Here is a 17,938-nt window from a genome sequence, read left to right on the forward strand (position 1 = left end):
AATTTTAGTTTAAGATACCCCAAGATATCACTCAACAGAAGATTATACAATACCATACAACTGATTGTACTGCATAATAATACTGTGTTCCATTTACTTGGGATGTCAGAGCTAGGAATGACATCACACCTGAGTTGACTACGTTCTAATAAAACATTCGGAAAACCAATGCAGATGCATCCAGGAAAACCAATGTTGTGCTTAGTCTTTCGAAATACAGACAACTACCGAACCACATATTACGCATTATTTTATGCATCCAAACACCATATCAGCATGTCCACAGATAGAAGTTGGATGGTATTCTGTTTATATTGTGATTTAATGATACAGAAATAGACAAAAGTGCTAATAAACAGTACAACACTACAGCTTTCCCTTACTGTTGATGGGAAGTGCAGGCATCTTAGATTTTGAGGGCAGGGTTGGTGAGGCTGTTACGATTTTCCGAGTAGGAAATCTGACTTGTGGAGGTATTCCAATTGAAACTTCTTCCCAGTCCAAGTGTAACACAGTATAATATACAGTCAAGTACATTACGTTTTATATTTATTATGTACACAAATAAATGCAGGGGTTGAAGTGGGCTGGTCAGTTTTTAGCACTTGCATACTGGCAGTGTTTGCTTCATACTACTAGTGTTTTCCACCGTGCTAACTCACATTATGCATTTCAATGCCACAACCCCTCACCAAACTTTGATTAGTTGGCTTTCTCTTCCCGTGCTTGAAACTCCAAGTGGGAGTCCTTTCTGCCCTGTTCTTGGAATGACTGTCAGTCAGTGTTTAGCAGAAATAGAAACTCAAGCTTCCCAGTCTGGAATTTAATAAACTAGTCTGAAATTTAAAAGTGCCATCACTTATGTATATCCTCTTTAGGCACTGAATAAATGCACAGTAAAATAAACAGGGAATTGAATCAAGTAAACACCTTCAATTGTATTGAATTTGAAATTAATCACATTGGGTCAAATAAAGTAAACAAGTTGAATAGATAGATTGATACAAGGGTGGCTTAATGCTTCTGTCCACCTCCACCTTTATAGATCTAGTTCTCTGTGTGTGATTTTTTTGTTTATTCATTTATTTCTCTTCATAATTCAGCACTTTATCTAGTACAGCAAGCAAGCAGTCATTTATCTTCACTTTTAAAGTTCTTTGGGTGTGTAAGTGTGCTTGTATCAAGCATGTGCTTGTGTGTGCCACCCTTTGTACATACATGTATATTTAGAATATAATATGTACCTCAAAAACTGCTCATGCAAATCAACAAGCCTGGTCCCATGACTAAATGGAGCTGACTGCAAAAGAACAAATTCTATATTAATTAAACAATTTCCATAGCAGTTACTGTTGGACATAGATCAAACATTTTTGAAGTATATGGAGATAAGTACTGGGCCAAACTGGACAAAAACAATAGGTCTGGGGCTTAGTTGTTTGAATGCAAGTTATTTGAAAATTTTTTTCAAAAGTTATCATTGTTCACAAGTCTCAGAATTATGGACAGATATCTTGAAAACCACTCATTCTAAATTTTTATATCTTTGGTAGAATGTAGTCTTCTTGGAGCTCCACACAACATGAAACGTCTTCTGAAGAAAATTGCAATTCTAAATGGAAAATAAATTTCAGTTTTCCACAAACACCATGATAAAATCAACTTTTATCAACATTTTGAACATCGTAGAATCAGAATATGAGCTTAAATCTATATTGAATTTTTGACTCTACTGCCAAACTTTAATTTGTATGGAAGTTAAAAGGAATTAATAAATAACATAATTATGTTAACAGCTGGAGCTGAGGTGGTGCAAGAACAGTGAGTTGTGCCAGTTATATGTGCACAGGATAAACTATTAGGAAAAGCATTTTTTTTATCTTTTACTTACCTCTTGTTGTTTGTAGGGATGGAGAAAAACATTTTTTATTTCATGTTTTTAAAAAGAATGGAGATCAATAATTTTTGATGCAATGACAGGAGAGGCCAATATTTAATAATAAAAAACAAAATTAAAACATCCATAGAATATAATTGTAATTTGTTCACGTTACACATTCTGTGTCAGTTATCCAGTCATATGCTCACAGTATCCAAAATGCTTACAGTCTTTTGTTAAATATTGTTAAATAAATACAGAAAATCACAGCTGTGCAGTTCAAAATCTCAATCCCATTTGAGTGGGATCCTTAAATATAATTTTTGGATTATTTTTAATTTTATTTGCTAAATAGGAACTGCTGTCACTTTAGCAAATACTGGATGTGAATCCCTTCTGTGTATCATATACTGTATGGTCTATCTTCTAATGCACTGCAGTACATGGACAAAGTATTGGGACACACCTCTTAATTATTGAATTCAGTTATTTCAATCAGACCCATTGTCACAGGTGTATTAAATCAAGCACCTAGTCATGCAGTCTCCATTTATAAACACAAGTGAAACAAAATGGGTCACTCTGAAGAGTTCAGTGACTTCAAGTATGTACTGTACTGTGACAGGATGCCCCCTTTTCAATAAGACAGTTCGAGAAATTTCATCACTGCTGGATATTCCACAGTCAACTGTGAATTATATTATTGGAAAGTGGAAACATTTAGGAATAACAGCAACTCAAGGTCTATCATTTTCACAGTGCCTTCGTTCAAACTGTTGTGTTTTTCCATAGAATCCTTAAGCTCATGGTGTGAAAATCACAGAGGATATGAACTTCAGTGTGGAGTGTGACTTACTGTTAGTTCTTTTTGTTTTGTTCCCAGCTGTTGTTTTACTCTGTGGCAAAGTGTTGTCTTACTGATGTAACATTTCTAATTGACCTGTCATGTGCCTATACAGCTCTGGTTGGTGCAGTAAGTGCAGCAGTGGAGGAGATAGTGTCTCATTTCAGCTCTTCTCGGACACTCGTACAGAAGGTTGGTAAATGTTACATTGCAGCAAACAAAATACTAATTCTTGCGTTTTCTCCTCCTGCCCTCTGACTCTCTGAATGACTCTCTCTGTCTAAGGCCCAGTCTGGAGACAGCAGATTGAACCCGTCTTTGGCTCGTGTGGTCCTCCAGTCCTTATGTCCTGCTCTACGCTGCTTGTTGTCAGATGGCTTAAAGCCGTACCTGAGTGACATCATTGTGGGACGTAGAAAAAATTCACCATGGGGATTGGTTGAAGCTTCCACTCAGCCAGGTGATGTATCTGTGAATAAAAAACCTAGAATATTGCACAAATGTCTGTTATTCAATGAAATTCAAATTGCTGTTTTAGTCTTGAGTCACTAATAAATACAGTTTGTGGGTAATAGGCTATTATCACATCTTCTGTATTATAGTACATGTGGACTTTCTTCTGAATTGAAGATCCACCATTCCTGTTAATGTCCATGTCCTTATATTGTATTGTGCAGTTTATTTACTGTCAAGCAGTGATGTCATGTGTTTTTATCCATTCATCTATACTTCATTGAACCTTATTAATCCAGTTTAGAGTTATGGGGCTAAAGCTTGTCCCTGCAGCATTGTTTAAGAGTCTGGAATGGAGTACCAGTCCATTTCAAGGCATGTTTAAACACTGATATTGAGTCACCAGTTAACCTAACCAGCATTCACTAGGTGCATCTTGTCAGTGGTGGCCCTCCAGTGATTAGGTACCTTCTTTGTAATAAGAGTTTGATTTTAGTAAAGACCAAAAATAACAGGAAAAATGAATGTGTCTTATTTCAGTCACTTAGTATCTCATGCACAGAATCATAGAGCTTTTCAAAGTTCTTTTGTATTACTCAAACTCTGGTTTAACGCGTGGCTGGGGGTACTTTGTACAGTCTTGTATCCTTTAGGGATTTCAGTGTTCACATGCAGTACAAGTAAGTGCTCGATGTTTAAAATGTTTGATGCTGGAATAGGCTCCATTATCCAGTGTCTCTAAAATGCAAGACATGGAAATTAAATTAAATTATTAAAATATTTCTAAATAATTTCAAATAAAAATTAATCACACACATTTTCAATCAATATTTTATTTTATGATTTTGAATGCACATGTACTGCGCTGCATGTGGGAGCAACCCAGACTTTAAACTCTCATTACGGGCTTGATTTCTTTATACAGTATACCAATTACAATTAGGTCCATAAATATTTGGACAGAGACAACTTTTTTCTAATTTTGGTTCTGTACATTACCACAATGAATTTTAAATGAAACAACTCAGATGCAGTTGAAGTACAGACTTGCAGGTTTAATTCAGTGGAGTGAAAAAAATGTTTGCATAAAAATGTGAGGCAACTAAAGCATTTTTTTTCACAAAATCCCTTCATTTCAGGGGCTCAAAAGTAATTGGACAATTGACTCAAAGGCTAATTGACTCATGGGCAGGTGTGGGCAAGTATGTCGTTATGTCATTATCAATTAAGCAGATAAAAGGCCTGGGGCCTCATGTATAACACCGTGCATAGAACTCGCACTATAACAACAACAACATTTATTTATATAGCACATTTTCATACAAACAGTAGCTCAAAGTGCTTTACATAATAAAGAATAGAAAAATAAAAGACACAATAAGAAAACAAAATAAATCAGCATTAATTAACATCGAATAAGAGTATAGAGTATAACATGGTGTAAGCACAAAAGTCGAAATGTGCTTACGCACAGAAAAATCCAGATGCAGAAATCTGTGCGTACTTCAACTTCCACGTTCTTCCGCTACATAAATCCCGATCAGCGTGAAAAGTAACGCTTGTGCACACGCCTTCTGTCCTGCCGCAACTCCTCCCAGAATTACGCCTCTTTGAATATGCAAATCAATATAAATCGCCCTTAAGCTCAGCCTTCTGTGAAAAGACAATGGGAAAAGAACGGGGGAAAATATAAGGATTTCAGCGAATACCAAGTGGAGGCAAAGGAAAAACATACTATTTGTTTAATTAAACCGTGGTATAATCAACAAAAGGAAGTTGATCGAGTGACATAGCGTGTTGGAGAAACTTGAAAGCTCACGTTCACAAAGTCGCACAGTGCCGGAAATAAAAAAGAAGTCACATATCTAAGTCGCCATGTAAAGGCGAGTCGTAGCCCACTGTCTGAGTGTCATATGAAAGCTTATTAGGGTACAGAGCAAAAAAAAGGCACACAGTGGGGAAAAAGCACGAAATGTCAACTTCAGTCTCGAAATTTCCACTTTAATCATGTAGTTTATTTTGTCATTAAAGTAGAACACCATAAACTTCATCTTAAAATCGTTTAATTAACCAGCTTCTCAAATCACATCGTAATTAAAGTAGCACGTTAAATGCTTTGTTTTGTATGTGATCTTCTATGTGCTCTATGTGTGTGAATCACTACTTGCTTCTTAAACCGGCTCTCTTCCTCCGACAGGACACAGAATCCATTACATTCGTGATATTACAGCTCTGAATAACTAAAATACTGAGATGCATATGTGATATCATTTTCATGATGATAGGAGTTAAAACACGTTATTAAACATGGGTTTCACGGCGCAGTGATTGTGTGCGACCTTAGATAAAATAACTTATTGCAGCAGTACTCGGGGTGGCTCTAGGCTTGTGGTGGCCCTGGGCAGAGGAAGAATCGGTGGCCCCTTCGCCGGCCAATGTCAATAAGGTAGCTTATGCACAGTGGATGGCCATGTCTGTTGCGGACACTGCATAGCCGCCTGCATAGCATTTAACTTTTGCCGAAATTTGTTGTGCGATTTTAGCTGTGTTGTTATTTTCTCTTTCTGTTTTATATTCAATATATATTGGCGTGGCCGCCCCTGAAATCCTTGCTTTTCTTTCTCCAAGTAACCGATCGCCACACAATCAGTTCTGTAATAGACGTTAAGCCATCTGTAAGCTTAGAGCGCCGATTCTTCAAAATGTTTAAGGAACATTGAAATATCTTCGTAGTACATGTTTAATTATTCTATCCTTCACGACACTCCCAATGAAGAGTATAGATTATTTAAATGAAGTTAAAGTTTTATCTGTATAATATAATAAACATATTTTGCTGCATTTCATCTTAAAAATGATATCGTCATCATATGTAAATATGCGCTCTATAAAGTGGCGCAGGTTGTGTAATATTATAACTGTAGTGCAAGTTTACAGTGAGGTAATTGTACTTATAAGTACAAACAGTTCTACAAGGAGCAATTGATTAAGTGCGTTTCAAGTTCTTGGGATGAAACTGTTTCTGAACCGCGAGGTCTGTACAGGAAAGGCTTTGAAACGTTTTGCCATGGCTGAGACAGTGTCTGCTTGAAGCTGTATACCGATAATTCTCTTTCTGATCAGCTGCTGCTGTGATTCACACTCAGATACAGTTATATAAATACTCCGAGTGGTGCAGTGAGAGTAATATGGAAAAAGATGATCCACTGTGACAACCCTTAAAGGGAGCAGCTGAAAGAAGAAGGTGCAGTTAGAGTAACAACACTAAAGCAGTTATGGTATTTGGAATACTATGGCTATTCCCTGGACCATTATATTGTTACAAGTTAGTTACAATCAGATGCGTTACACTAATAAACAATATGCGGTTAGTTTCAGTGTATTTATAAAGCCACGTCAGGAAAATAAGGTGTAACCACACAGGAACAGTAGCATTGCTTTGACACTGGGTGCCGCCAGTCTGCAAAACTGAGCGGAGAACTTGCGTACAACAAGGTATGAGGTACCGTGGAAAAGTGCGTGGCTTTACGCCAAGTGTAGGTTTTATACATCGCGATTTGAACGTGGAAAAGTTCTTAGGCAGCATTTTTGTGCGTACGCATCATTTATACACGAGGCCCCTGGAGTTGATTTGAGGTGTGGTGCTTGCATGTGGAAGATTTTGCTGTGAATAGACAACATGCGGGCAAAGGAGCTCTCCATGCAGATGAAAGAAGCCATCCTTAAGCTGCAAAAACAAAAAACCCATCCGAGAAATTGCTACAATATTACGAGTGGAAAAATCTACAGTTTGGTACATCCTGAGAAAGAAAGCAAGCACTGTTGAACTCTGCAACGCAAAAAGACTTGGACGTCCACGGAAGACAACAGTGGTGGATGATCGCAGAATCATTTCCATGGTGAAGAGAAACCCCTTCACAATAGCCAACCAAGTGAACAGCACTCTCCAGGGGGTTGGTGTATCGATATCCAAGTCTACCATAAAGAGAAGACTGCATGAAAGTAAATACAGAGGGTGCACTGCAAGGTACAAGCCACTCATAAGCCTCAAGAATAGAAAGGCTAGATTGGACTTTGCTAAAGAACATTTAAAAAAGCTAGCACAGTTCTGGAAAAGCATTCTTTTGACAGATGAAACCAAGATCAACCTCTACCAGAATGATGGCAAGAAAAAAGTATGGAGAAGGCATGGAACAGCTCATTATCCAAAGCATTCCACATCATCTGTAAAACACGGTGGAGGCAGTGTGATGGCTTGGGCTTGCATGGCTGCCAGTGGCACTGGGACACTAGTGTTTATTGATGATGTGACACAGGACTGAAGCAGCCGAATGAATTCTGAGGTGTTCAGAGACATACTGTCTGCTCAAATCCAGCTAAATGCAGTCAAATTGATTGGCGTTTCATGATACAGATGGACAATGACCCAAAACATACAGCCAAAGCAACCCAGGAGTTTATTAAAGCAAAGAAGTGGAAAATTCTTGAATGGCCAAGTCAGTCATCTGATCTTAACCCAATTGAGCATGCATTTCACTTGTTGAAGACTAAACTTTGGACAGAAAGGCCCACAAACAAACAGCAACTGAAAGCCGCTGCAATAAAGGCCTAGCAGAGCATTATAAAGGAGGAAATCCAGTATCTGGTGATATCCATGAGTTCAAGACTTCAGGCTGTCATTGCCAGCAAAAGGGTTTTCAACCAAGTATTAGAAATGAACATTTTATTTCCATTTATTTAATTTGTCCAATTACTTTTGAGCCCCTGAAATGAAGGGATTGTGTTAACAAAATGCTTTAGTTGCTTTACATTTTTATGCAATCGTTTTGTTCACCCCACTGAATTAAAGCTGAAAGTCTCCACTTCAACTGCATCTGAGTTGTTTCATTTAAAATGCATTGTGGTAATGTACAGAACCAAAATGAGGAAAAAGTTGTCTTTGTCTAAATATTTATGGAACTGTATATATCAAGTACACAGGTATTGCTTAGCATCTAAATATGGGTCCTTAATAGTGATTACCATTGTACTGCAGGCCCAGTTATTTGAAATCAGTATTTCTTGCTGTTGTTAGGTTGATTGAATTGGCTTATGGTGTCTTCCTCTGCTCACACAGGTCCTTGTACACAAGCACTGTATTCTCTGTATTGTCGGCTTGGGCAGCTGCCTCAGCTTTGCAACTCTACAAAGAAGTTCAACGCTTTCATCTTTGGCCTACTCAAGTAAGCTCCATTCTCACCTTTCTAAATGCCTGTCATTGCAGTATTCGGTTGCTTTAGCTAGAGAAACTTGGAGATTTTTGTAAAGTTGCCCGATATTTCCTTTTGTGCAGGTTTTACATTTAGTCCAGGGGTGTCGAATTCCAGTCCTGGAGGGCCGCAGTGGCTGCAGGTTTTCATTCTAACCATCTTAATTAGTCACCAGGTTTTGATGCTAATTAACTTCTTTAGCCTTAGCTTTAATTAGCTTGACTTAGTTGTTTTTTCCTTAATTAGCAGCCGGATAGTAATGAGACATAAAACAAGCAGGACATGACCAGCTCACCTGTACCCATCAAACAAAATCTGAAAATAAAGATGAAGGTCTCTGTAAGGTTGATCCCTCAGGTTACCAAAACATTTTAGGGGTTCTTAGAAAAAAACAGAATATCAACAGTTTTGGAAATGTCTGCTGTGGCAAAAAGAGAGCAGCAACAAGCCATGTAATTGAATAACGGGTTTAATTAAGAGCAAGAATCAGCTTCTCATTAAAGAACTGGTTGGAGTTTGAAGCCCCAATTTAGCTGGTCATCTGTTGGCTTGTTTCACGTCTCATTTCTGTTTGGCTGTCATTTAATGAAGAAAAGAATCAATTCAGAAGACTTAATCCTTAAAAGCAGGGCTATTAAAATAGAGGGAAAAGAAGTTAATTAGCAGTGAAAACTGGACACTGATTAGGAAAAGGGTTAGAAAGAAAACCTGCACCCACTGTGGCCCTCCAGGCCTGGAGTTTGACACCCGTGATTTAGGCAGTCAACATGCTGAGACTCATTTGTGAAATAAGTAGTTTCTAATAATTAAGAAAGAACTGGAGATTTTCATTAGTGAGTTGTGGAAAATCAACTTAAATTTTCAAACCAGGCTGACCCTGTGTATCCCCCACATTTATATTGTCTTAACTTGAACTAGGTTTCATTAAATTCACCTACTCCTTTTAGATATGTGTTAAAGTGCAGCTGTTCAGAAATATTGATGTGTCAGTTTTAATCTACAGTTTTTGAACATTAATAATTTGTGCCTATAATGAAGGAAAACAACTGAATATATTTGCTAAAAAACAAAATATTACCTGAAAAAGTGGTGTTTTTTTACTCAGCAGGTCTGCCAGCATATTTCTTTCTATTCATTTTAGTAGGTTTGTGATTTTGATCCAGTACACCAAAATCTTCAGGATCCTTCTTTGAACATGATATTGGTTGAATAAACTTTTGTCTGTGTATTCTATGTATCAAAACACTCTTTCTCACTGTTCACCATAAACACAAACCCTGGCCTCTCCCTGAACTAGTGAGGCTTTCTAATAAAATCTCCCTTGCAATAATTTACTCTTTCTCACTGTGGCTCTAAGACCTTTCCTGGGGTCACTAATGGGGTCAGGGATAGCTAAAGCCACACCAGGCTAAATCTTCCTTTAGTGGCTCCTGATGTCCATACACCTTCTGTTTAGGGACTGTGTGCTGCCTCCCATCTAGAAGTTGACTAGTGTTTTGACAGTTTTCTTGGATTTCAGTTGTGAAAGGGTAATAAATAACGTGGTTTCATTTCTCTCAATTATGGGCCGTGTCAGGCTCTGAGTGGCACACTTGCTCTTTCATAGACTAAGGAAGCATGTCTGTTTGCTTTAAGGTTAATCTTCTGTCTCTTTGATTCTCTTGAGCTGTTGCCTTTCAAGGCAACACACGCAACAGGCTCTGCTTCACCTCTAGTAACACCTGACATGTATGCCAGTATAATTCTTTCTGGAAACCTGCAGCATGCCCCTTCTCAAGTACCCTGTATGATTTCATGATCAGGTGCTCTCTAAAATGGCACTGGCCTTAATTGCTTGCATTTTTAAGCTTTTTTTTTTTTGGAATTTGTGATATGCAGTATTTAATTGAATAGGTACATATTCCTGTATATTTTTCTCATTCTGTTTTCCTTTGTGTTCACTTTCTGCAGTCTAAAGCTCTTGGATTTCTGGATTTCACACCTCCAGGGATGTGAAGGTAGGAATTTCATCTTCCAGTTTTTTTGCAGATATTACTGTAATCTATGTTTTACATGACTTTCTTTAGAACTGTTAGTTGGTAAGATACTTGTACCGTAAGCTTTGAAAAAGCAGAGCTGGCAGAAATTCAGTCCCAGTGACCTGTGTGGTCCTGTAATACATCTAGACCACATTTCAAAAGTGAGCTGTCCACAGCCTGTGGGAGCCATGTGAGACATGGCTGGTCACAGTTTTCAAACAGAGGCAGATGTTCAAGCAAAAAAGTGTCAGTTTCACAGTCAGTCATTAGATAACTAGGAATAACTTGAATTGAGCCGAATAACGGCAAAGTCTAGTAGCAGTCAAATTTGTCTTTATATGTTTACTCTCAGAATAATTAGTACAGGTGTTTAACATATGTAAAATACAGATTCTATATACTGTATTGGCATTGAAATGTTTAATACTGTATATTCTAAATAAAAAGAGGCAGGTGTAATGTCTGTTTTCATAGTTATATTAATGCAGACAAGAGATTCGGTCATACTTTGGGTTTTTTTACTTAAATTTACTCAGCAAACGTGCATTTTCATTCTTCTTTCCTGCACCATTCTTTGTACATGAGGTAAAAAGCCAACATTGACATGATGCCATCACTGTCATTAATTTGTATTACATTATTTTCTTATTAATATTCATTGAATATTTACACTATTTGTTTATAACCTGTTTAAATCACTGAGTCTTCCATTTGTTTTTTTACCTACTTTATCCAGTTTTATTTCACATAGATATTAAAATTACGTTAATTTTACAATGATCCACATTTCATTTTTGTTTACATATCTTTATTAATTGGATTTACATATTCATTGGTTAATTTGTATTTCAAATTATCCAAACGGGCAGCACGGTGGCACAGTGGTAGCGCTGCTGCCTCGCAGTTAGGAGACCTGGGTTCTTCCCAGGTCCTCCCTGCGTGGAGTTTGCATGTTCTCCCCGTGTCTGCGTGGGTTTCCTCTGGGCGCTCCGGTTTCCTCCCACAGTCCAAAGACATGCAGGTTAGGTGGATTGGTGATTCTAAATTGGCCCTAGTGTGTACTTGGTGTGTGGGTGTGTTTGTGTGTGTCCTGCGGTGGGTTGGCACCCTGCCCAGGATTGGTTCCTGCCTTGTGCCCTGTGTTGGCTGGGATTGGCTCCAGCAGACCCCCGTGACCCTGTGTTCGGATTCAGCGGGTTGGATAATGGATGGATGGATGGAAATTATCCAAACACTGATCAAAGGTAATGGACAAAAACAAAGTGGAATAAAATATAAATTGCTCAGAATTTGATAAAACCAGATTTACCATGTGTCAAGTTATATATATGTTGCACCATCAGGATGGCTGACTTTTGTGGCAGCTTCTTGTGTCTATGCTACAGTAACCTCAATGGGTATTTGACCTGCAAAATTCACTCATTCTTAGAGCATTTTGACAGTGTTTTTCTATTCTTTTTTCCACTTTTTCTTGTGTTTTAGTTGTTCATCTTACACTGGCATTGCTCTAATTGTCTGAGATTTGGACTTCTGAAATGATAGACTAGGATCTTTATTTGCATTGAGTTTGATTGATCCTACAACCACGTACAAAAAATGGTTTACATTTATAAGGGAGGGTCATACATAAAGATAGACACTATGTTTTATGACTTTTGTTGGTCTCTCATGGTTGCATGGTAACAAATAAATATTTTAGTTCCCATTAAAGTCAGTTTGCCAAAGGTTGAGTTGCTTCTCATAAAAGAGAAGAGGAACAAAATCTTCAATTTTGTGCTTTCAGTAGTCATTTAGTGCAAAATGGTATTCCTTTGATGATATTGTTATTGCTTAAAAGATTTTATGTTACAATCATTGTGAAAATCCTTTCACTTTCAGCTGTATAATAAATATCTATAAAGGAGGGTAATGTTCATGCAATTGTAGTGCACAGACACAGGTGAAACAAAGTAAACCACATGTGATGTTTTTGTTAAACAGAAGTCAACACTGCTGCTTCATAGTCCAGTATCCATCCATCCATTATCCCACCCGCTATATCCTAACCACAGGGTCACGGGGGTCTGGTGGAGCCAATCACAGCCAACACAGGGCGCAAGGCAGGAAACAAACTCCAGGCAGGGGTGCCAGCCCACCGCAGATAGTCCAGTATACTGGGTTCAAATCTAAGGCCCAGCCATTTTGTGGATGGTGACTTCCACTTGGCTCAGTAGGTGTGAGCGAGTGTGCACCAGTATACTTGCCCAGTGGACTTATGTTACATGCAGAACTGGGCACAAGATTGAAACCAGCTCTGGTAGGATGGTTGTAGGTTCTTTGCAGCCCTGAAGTTCAGTGAAGCAAGTAACTCTGCCAGGGTTGCAAACCTCTCTTTTCAAGAGAGACTTTTACAATTGTATCTATTAAGATTTGCTAAATGAAGGGGTCATAGTTCCATTCCCTGTATTTTCTGAATTATTCTTATTTTATAATATTGTCTGTATTGTTATGTCTTAATATGCCATTTCATTGAGTTTAAAATTAAAGTAACATGTCTTAAATTTTGTCTGTTAACTGGACACTTTGATTTTTCAGATGTGCTGTCCATACACTACAACACCAGCTCTTTCCTGCGACTGTCATATTCGTCCTGTGAACACCTCTTTGAGGAGCTGCTTCTCCTACTGCAACCACTTTCTGTTCTGACCTTTCACCTTGACTTGCTCTTTGAACATCATCATCTAGAGACTGCAGCTTTGCCACCAGCCAATCAGAGTGTACAGAGAGCCATCTCTTCCAGTTGTCTTCCTAGCTCAGCAAATTCAGTCACACAAGTTCCAAATGGAAAGGCAGTCACCAAGCTGGAGTGTCACAATCTCAACGTAACCAATTTAGTGCCCTGCAGAGAACGATCATTAAATAAATCGGTCTTGCCTAATGTTGAGCACAAGAGAAACTGCATAGCCATTGGTAATTCTGCAGATGTGGTGGATCACATTTCCAGTGGTGCTGGGTTTGCAAAGCACCAGGAAAAAAAAGAGCACCCTGCCAATCAGTGCAATTCCACTGGAGAAGTAAACCAAATGCCAACTGGCTTAACTAATCAGGAAATTACTGAAAAGGAGAAAGTAAGTCAGATGCCTGCAAACATGGTAGAAAAAAGTGACTGGCAGCGTGCATCTTTCCAAACTGAGAAGCCGGTGTCAAACAAAGCTGGCCAGGCCATACAGCGTAGTTGGAATCAGTTAATGCAGTTGGGTGGTAAACTTGGCCAGAACTGGTCTGGAAAAAACCATGATGATAAAGCCACAACAGAGAAGGATGGAACAGAAAGAGAAGATAGCTGGTGGGGTCAGTTGAGCCAGAGTTCAAAAGTCTACTTGTCACCTGCACAAAATAATTCATTTTTAGCCAAATGGTCACGAGGGAAATGTAGCAGTAAGGTGTCTCAAACCATCTCAGTGGGTAATTCTTTAAACACCCATCCAAAACATGATGACATCTCAGTTACCCAGTTGTATAATAATACAGTGCCAGTGTCTGTGACTGACCAGAGTGGCTTTGGGCATAGTCAACCAACAGAAGCACCAGCTACAAATCTGGCTGATTCTAATAACTGCATCAGTGGTGAGAGTCCAGTTTGGAGGTTGGGGAGGTTGTTTGGTGCATCAGTGAGCTCCAAGGTGTTAACCCAGGTTGATCTTAAAGGTGCCCATCAGAAAATCAGGTAGGTTCAACCATCTCTCTGAAATACCCCTGTAAGGTGTAGCAATAAAAAGTATTGTTGGTGTCAGAGAATGCAGGTGATACAGGTTTAACAGCCAAAACTTGATGATTCTATCCATTTTATTTAATACTTTAACACAGTAATGTAAAGTGATACTTTGTTTTGTACCATCAAGTAATACTCATATCTCAGAGTCTTGAAACTTCTCCAAACTAGGATTAGTCTTACTGGCAGCATATATGTGCTTCCTGGTCCAAATCTATAGATAATTTAAATTAACATTGGAAGCCATTTGACTAAAGTAAACACATATCCATCAACTCAGGTTATTATTTCATCTATTAATGATTAAACTCAGTGGAAACAGTGGAAAACAAATAAAAATAAAAAAAAATTTAAACCTTTTAATTTCTTACAATTTTTATTTTAAATTTTTTTGGAAAAGTGAAATTTTAGAGTTACATGTAGTAAAACTTTTTATACAAGGAATAATGAAGTTACCCTGAAACAGATGTGCAAAAAAATTTCAAATTTTGTTTAGGGATGCCAGTAGTGTGCAAGTCCCTTTACAATACTACTACACAGAAAACATGCAAGGCAAAGCAAATAAAATGGTTTAAATAAAATCAAATATCATATATATGTGTAGATATAGATATGGCAAATGCCAATGATCACTTATTATTATTATTATTCTCTTAATAACAAGATAATAATAACATGCGTTTGTAAAACGAACATCATATGTGGAGTGGAATCATGACTGCTCACTATTAATAACACAGATCAGAAGCTTTAAGGAGCCCAATTATAAGACATTCACGTGCATATGCCATGTTAGTCCTGATCGCCACAATTTAGAACTTGTAGACATCAATTGTCATAAATAAAGACAGGGTTTCTACATCAGAAGGTAGTTGGTCCCAGACTGTCACAGTTCCTTTTGTGTATTCCATCTCTATCTTTACAAAACTGCCCTAAGGTATCAGGCCAGTTTATGATTTACCGTGGAATTTAAATTTGTCTTCTCAAATAAATTTTTTTTTTTTGTTTAATGAGTTTTTTCTGCTTGTGAGTGTTATAAATGCCACTAAACCTTTTTGTCTCCTGTTTACATTAATTGCTACCACAGTCTGTAAATTAATAGTTACCAATACCACTTTCTGGTGATTCTCAGGTCAAGTAATTCTACTTTATGCTCTACTTACTTACCTGCCACACACCCTTTCCCAAAATCAAGATTGTAATATCCATGGACTTTCAAGTCATATTTGCAGTTACTGCAGGTCATCATTTCTTGGTGATGCATCAGCTGTCTGTCTATATTGGAGCCCTAGTGGGAAGCTTACCAACATGTAGTTATTTTTTAATAGAGTGATGTCTTTTATTGAAAGTAAAATATATAATTGATCCTCTGCCCATCATAACCCTAACCTGTGAAGGCAAAGGCCTATATTTGGCTTCTGAATTCAAGTTTCTGAATTACTACCACTTCAGTAGGTCTATCAAGTTGACCGTGGACAAAGCTTTTGTCTAGATAAGCTCCAGATAACCAGTGTCTCCTGACGCTTTGAACCAGATAAGCACTTCCAGTCATTACAGTGCAGGCTTTTATTCTGGCCTGTTTATGTAGAGTTTTCCCATAATACCAGTTAGATATAGTCTAGAGTGGAGATGTAAAGGTCTTTTGCTGCATGGCAGGGTCTCTGCACACTGGTGCTGTTTACACACTGAAGGCTGGGGGATATATGGCAATATCGAGTATATAAAGATTATATTATAGAATATATTATTATATTATAACTAACCTCATCATTGTACTATAGGTATGCATTGTGTTAAAATATGTATTAATTAAAGCAAAGCATGGGCAGCTAAAGTGTGCACAGTTACGGCTCTTTCAGCTGGCCACAAAGATGGAAATGTTAGTTACAATACCTTGCACATTAATTTAAAAAAAAAGAAAACTTAAAACCTATTTGTAGCTGCTTCTGCTATATGGTATTTGCTGTTTCCTTTCCTCTTATTCATGGTAACTGTCTGTGGTATTGCAGTGCAGTTACAGTTGTTGTTTTCAGACAGAAAAAAATAAAAATTATTTAAGTACTATATCCTGGGTGTTCTTAGAAAGCCATTACTCAAGACCTTAAAATTTGTTTTAAAATCTCAACCTACTGGTTATATTTATTTTAAGTCCCCATTAGGAGATGGGAATGGTAGTTCAGCAAACTGTCTAGGTGTTGGTTATAATTCCTCCTTAAATGCCTGTTGCAGCCTCTCCTGGAAAGCGCTGTCATCTTAAGTTAAAGATCACTGAATTGTCCTATTACTCTTCCCCCTTTATATTCCATTATAAGAGCGCTGCTAACAGCAGTAGGAAATGTGAGTAGAATAATGTGACAGGTCAGAAAATGCCCAACTTTGGCTTCACATGTGTAGGTGCACTAAGACCTTCTTCACCAGACTTGCAGGCCAGTTGAAAAGAAGCCAAATCTCACAGCAGGGAGAAATAATATTGTAGTTTTTGTTTTATTCCATTGAGACACAGAGAGGTTAAAGATAAAAAAATATTTATTTAAATATCTAATCTAAAGGATGTTTGTATTAAATATTATAAGTAAACTGTCTTAAATATTATACTTAATATGTGGAATACATGCAGTATTGTGACTTTTAAAGATTTTTATTTTTACAATATGTTTTTTTTGTTTCAACAACTGTAACTCAAATACAACCCTTCATCAACACAGTTCTCTTACTGCATGCAAATTCCAGACACTTTTCAAAATGTGGTCATCCTTATTAACCTTGCGGACGGAGTGGTGGCTCTAAGGCTAGGTATCTGTGCTTTCAATCAAAAGGTTGCCAGTTCAAATCCTGTAAACGGCAGGAGTAACACTTGAGCAAGACCCTTAACCTGCAATTACTTCATCCTGGGCATGATGTTAATCTGCATCCAGCCTTGCAAGCAGGTCCTCCAACTTGCAGGGAAAACTTGGGGGTTGGTGGCAAGATTGGCACTCTAGCCACCATAAAACAAAAAAAAAAAAAAAACTAGTGCTGAGGTGTCACCTGTTGCACGGCTACACTTGGGTCCCAAACGGTGTGGTGTATAGTGTGGTGGGGCACATACTCTCAACCTCTTATTAGTGATCTGTCGGGCAATCATTCTACTAAAACACTGAACTCAATAAAATAATTTAAAACCGAAGAAAGGAGCCAGAGTGATTTAGCAAACTGGAAAAACCTGTAGTAAAGTGAAAACATTGGCACCCTGATGGAGGTTTCAAAGATTCATTTATGTAAACATAGGTCAGTAATCCTTCAAAGAAGGGATTTGTCATTGAAGACAATGTCTCTTTTGTCTATTAAACAATCTAATATTCTGTTGTGTACCTGAAATTAATGTGCATACAATGTGAGGTGTCAGCTTTCTCTCTTTTAAAATTGCTCAGTGTGACTTGTGCATATATTCATATTTCTTATCTGTGTAATGATGAAGTGAGCATTTCTCAGTCTTTGTCTGTGTTAACATCTTTTACAGACGTCCGTCTAGTTGGCTGGCACCTAACCTGTCTGTCTTTAACCGCTTCCTCGGAGGTGCATCTCTAGAGCAAACTGAGTGGTTAAACTCTGCCCAGGCTAACATGCAATCATCCAAAACTGCTGAAGAAGAGACCAAACCCAGCAGGTAAGCACACTTTTAAATAGTAACTGACATGACTTTTGTTTCTGTCTATTGGTAGTCTTTCATTTTAGTCTCCCTACATCCCATTAATTAATAGAACT

At 37.8% G+C, this 17,938-nt stretch overlaps 1 protein-coding gene across 7 annotated transcripts in view; it reads left to right on the top strand.

Annotated features, from left to right (window-relative positions):
• Positions 1-17,938, top strand: part of rusc1 (RUN and SH3 domain containing 1) — a 39,282-nt gene that overhangs the window by 16,723 nt on the left and 4,621 nt on the right. For all 7 annotated transcript variants that reach the window (XM_039767249.1, XM_039767240.1, XM_039767266.1 and 4 more), the window contains 6 exons: positions 2,839-2,915; positions 3,009-3,183; positions 8,293-8,398; positions 10,376-10,422; positions 13,018-14,149; positions 17,694-17,840. In XM_039767249.1, the coding sequence (XP_039623183.1) occupies positions 2,839-2,915; positions 3,009-3,183; positions 8,293-8,398; positions 10,376-10,422; positions 13,018-14,149; positions 17,694-17,840 (1,684 nt within the window). The remainder of the gene's footprint in view (positions 1-2,838; positions 2,916-3,008; positions 3,184-8,292; positions 8,399-10,375; positions 10,423-13,017; positions 14,150-17,693; positions 17,841-17,938) is intronic.

This window comes from Polypterus senegalus, chromosome 1 (assembly GCF_016835505.1).
Source record: "Polypterus senegalus isolate Bchr_013 chromosome 1, ASM1683550v1, whole genome shotgun sequence".
Taxonomy (NCBI): domain Eukaryota; kingdom Metazoa; phylum Chordata; class Cladistia; order Polypteriformes; family Polypteridae; genus Polypterus; species Polypterus senegalus.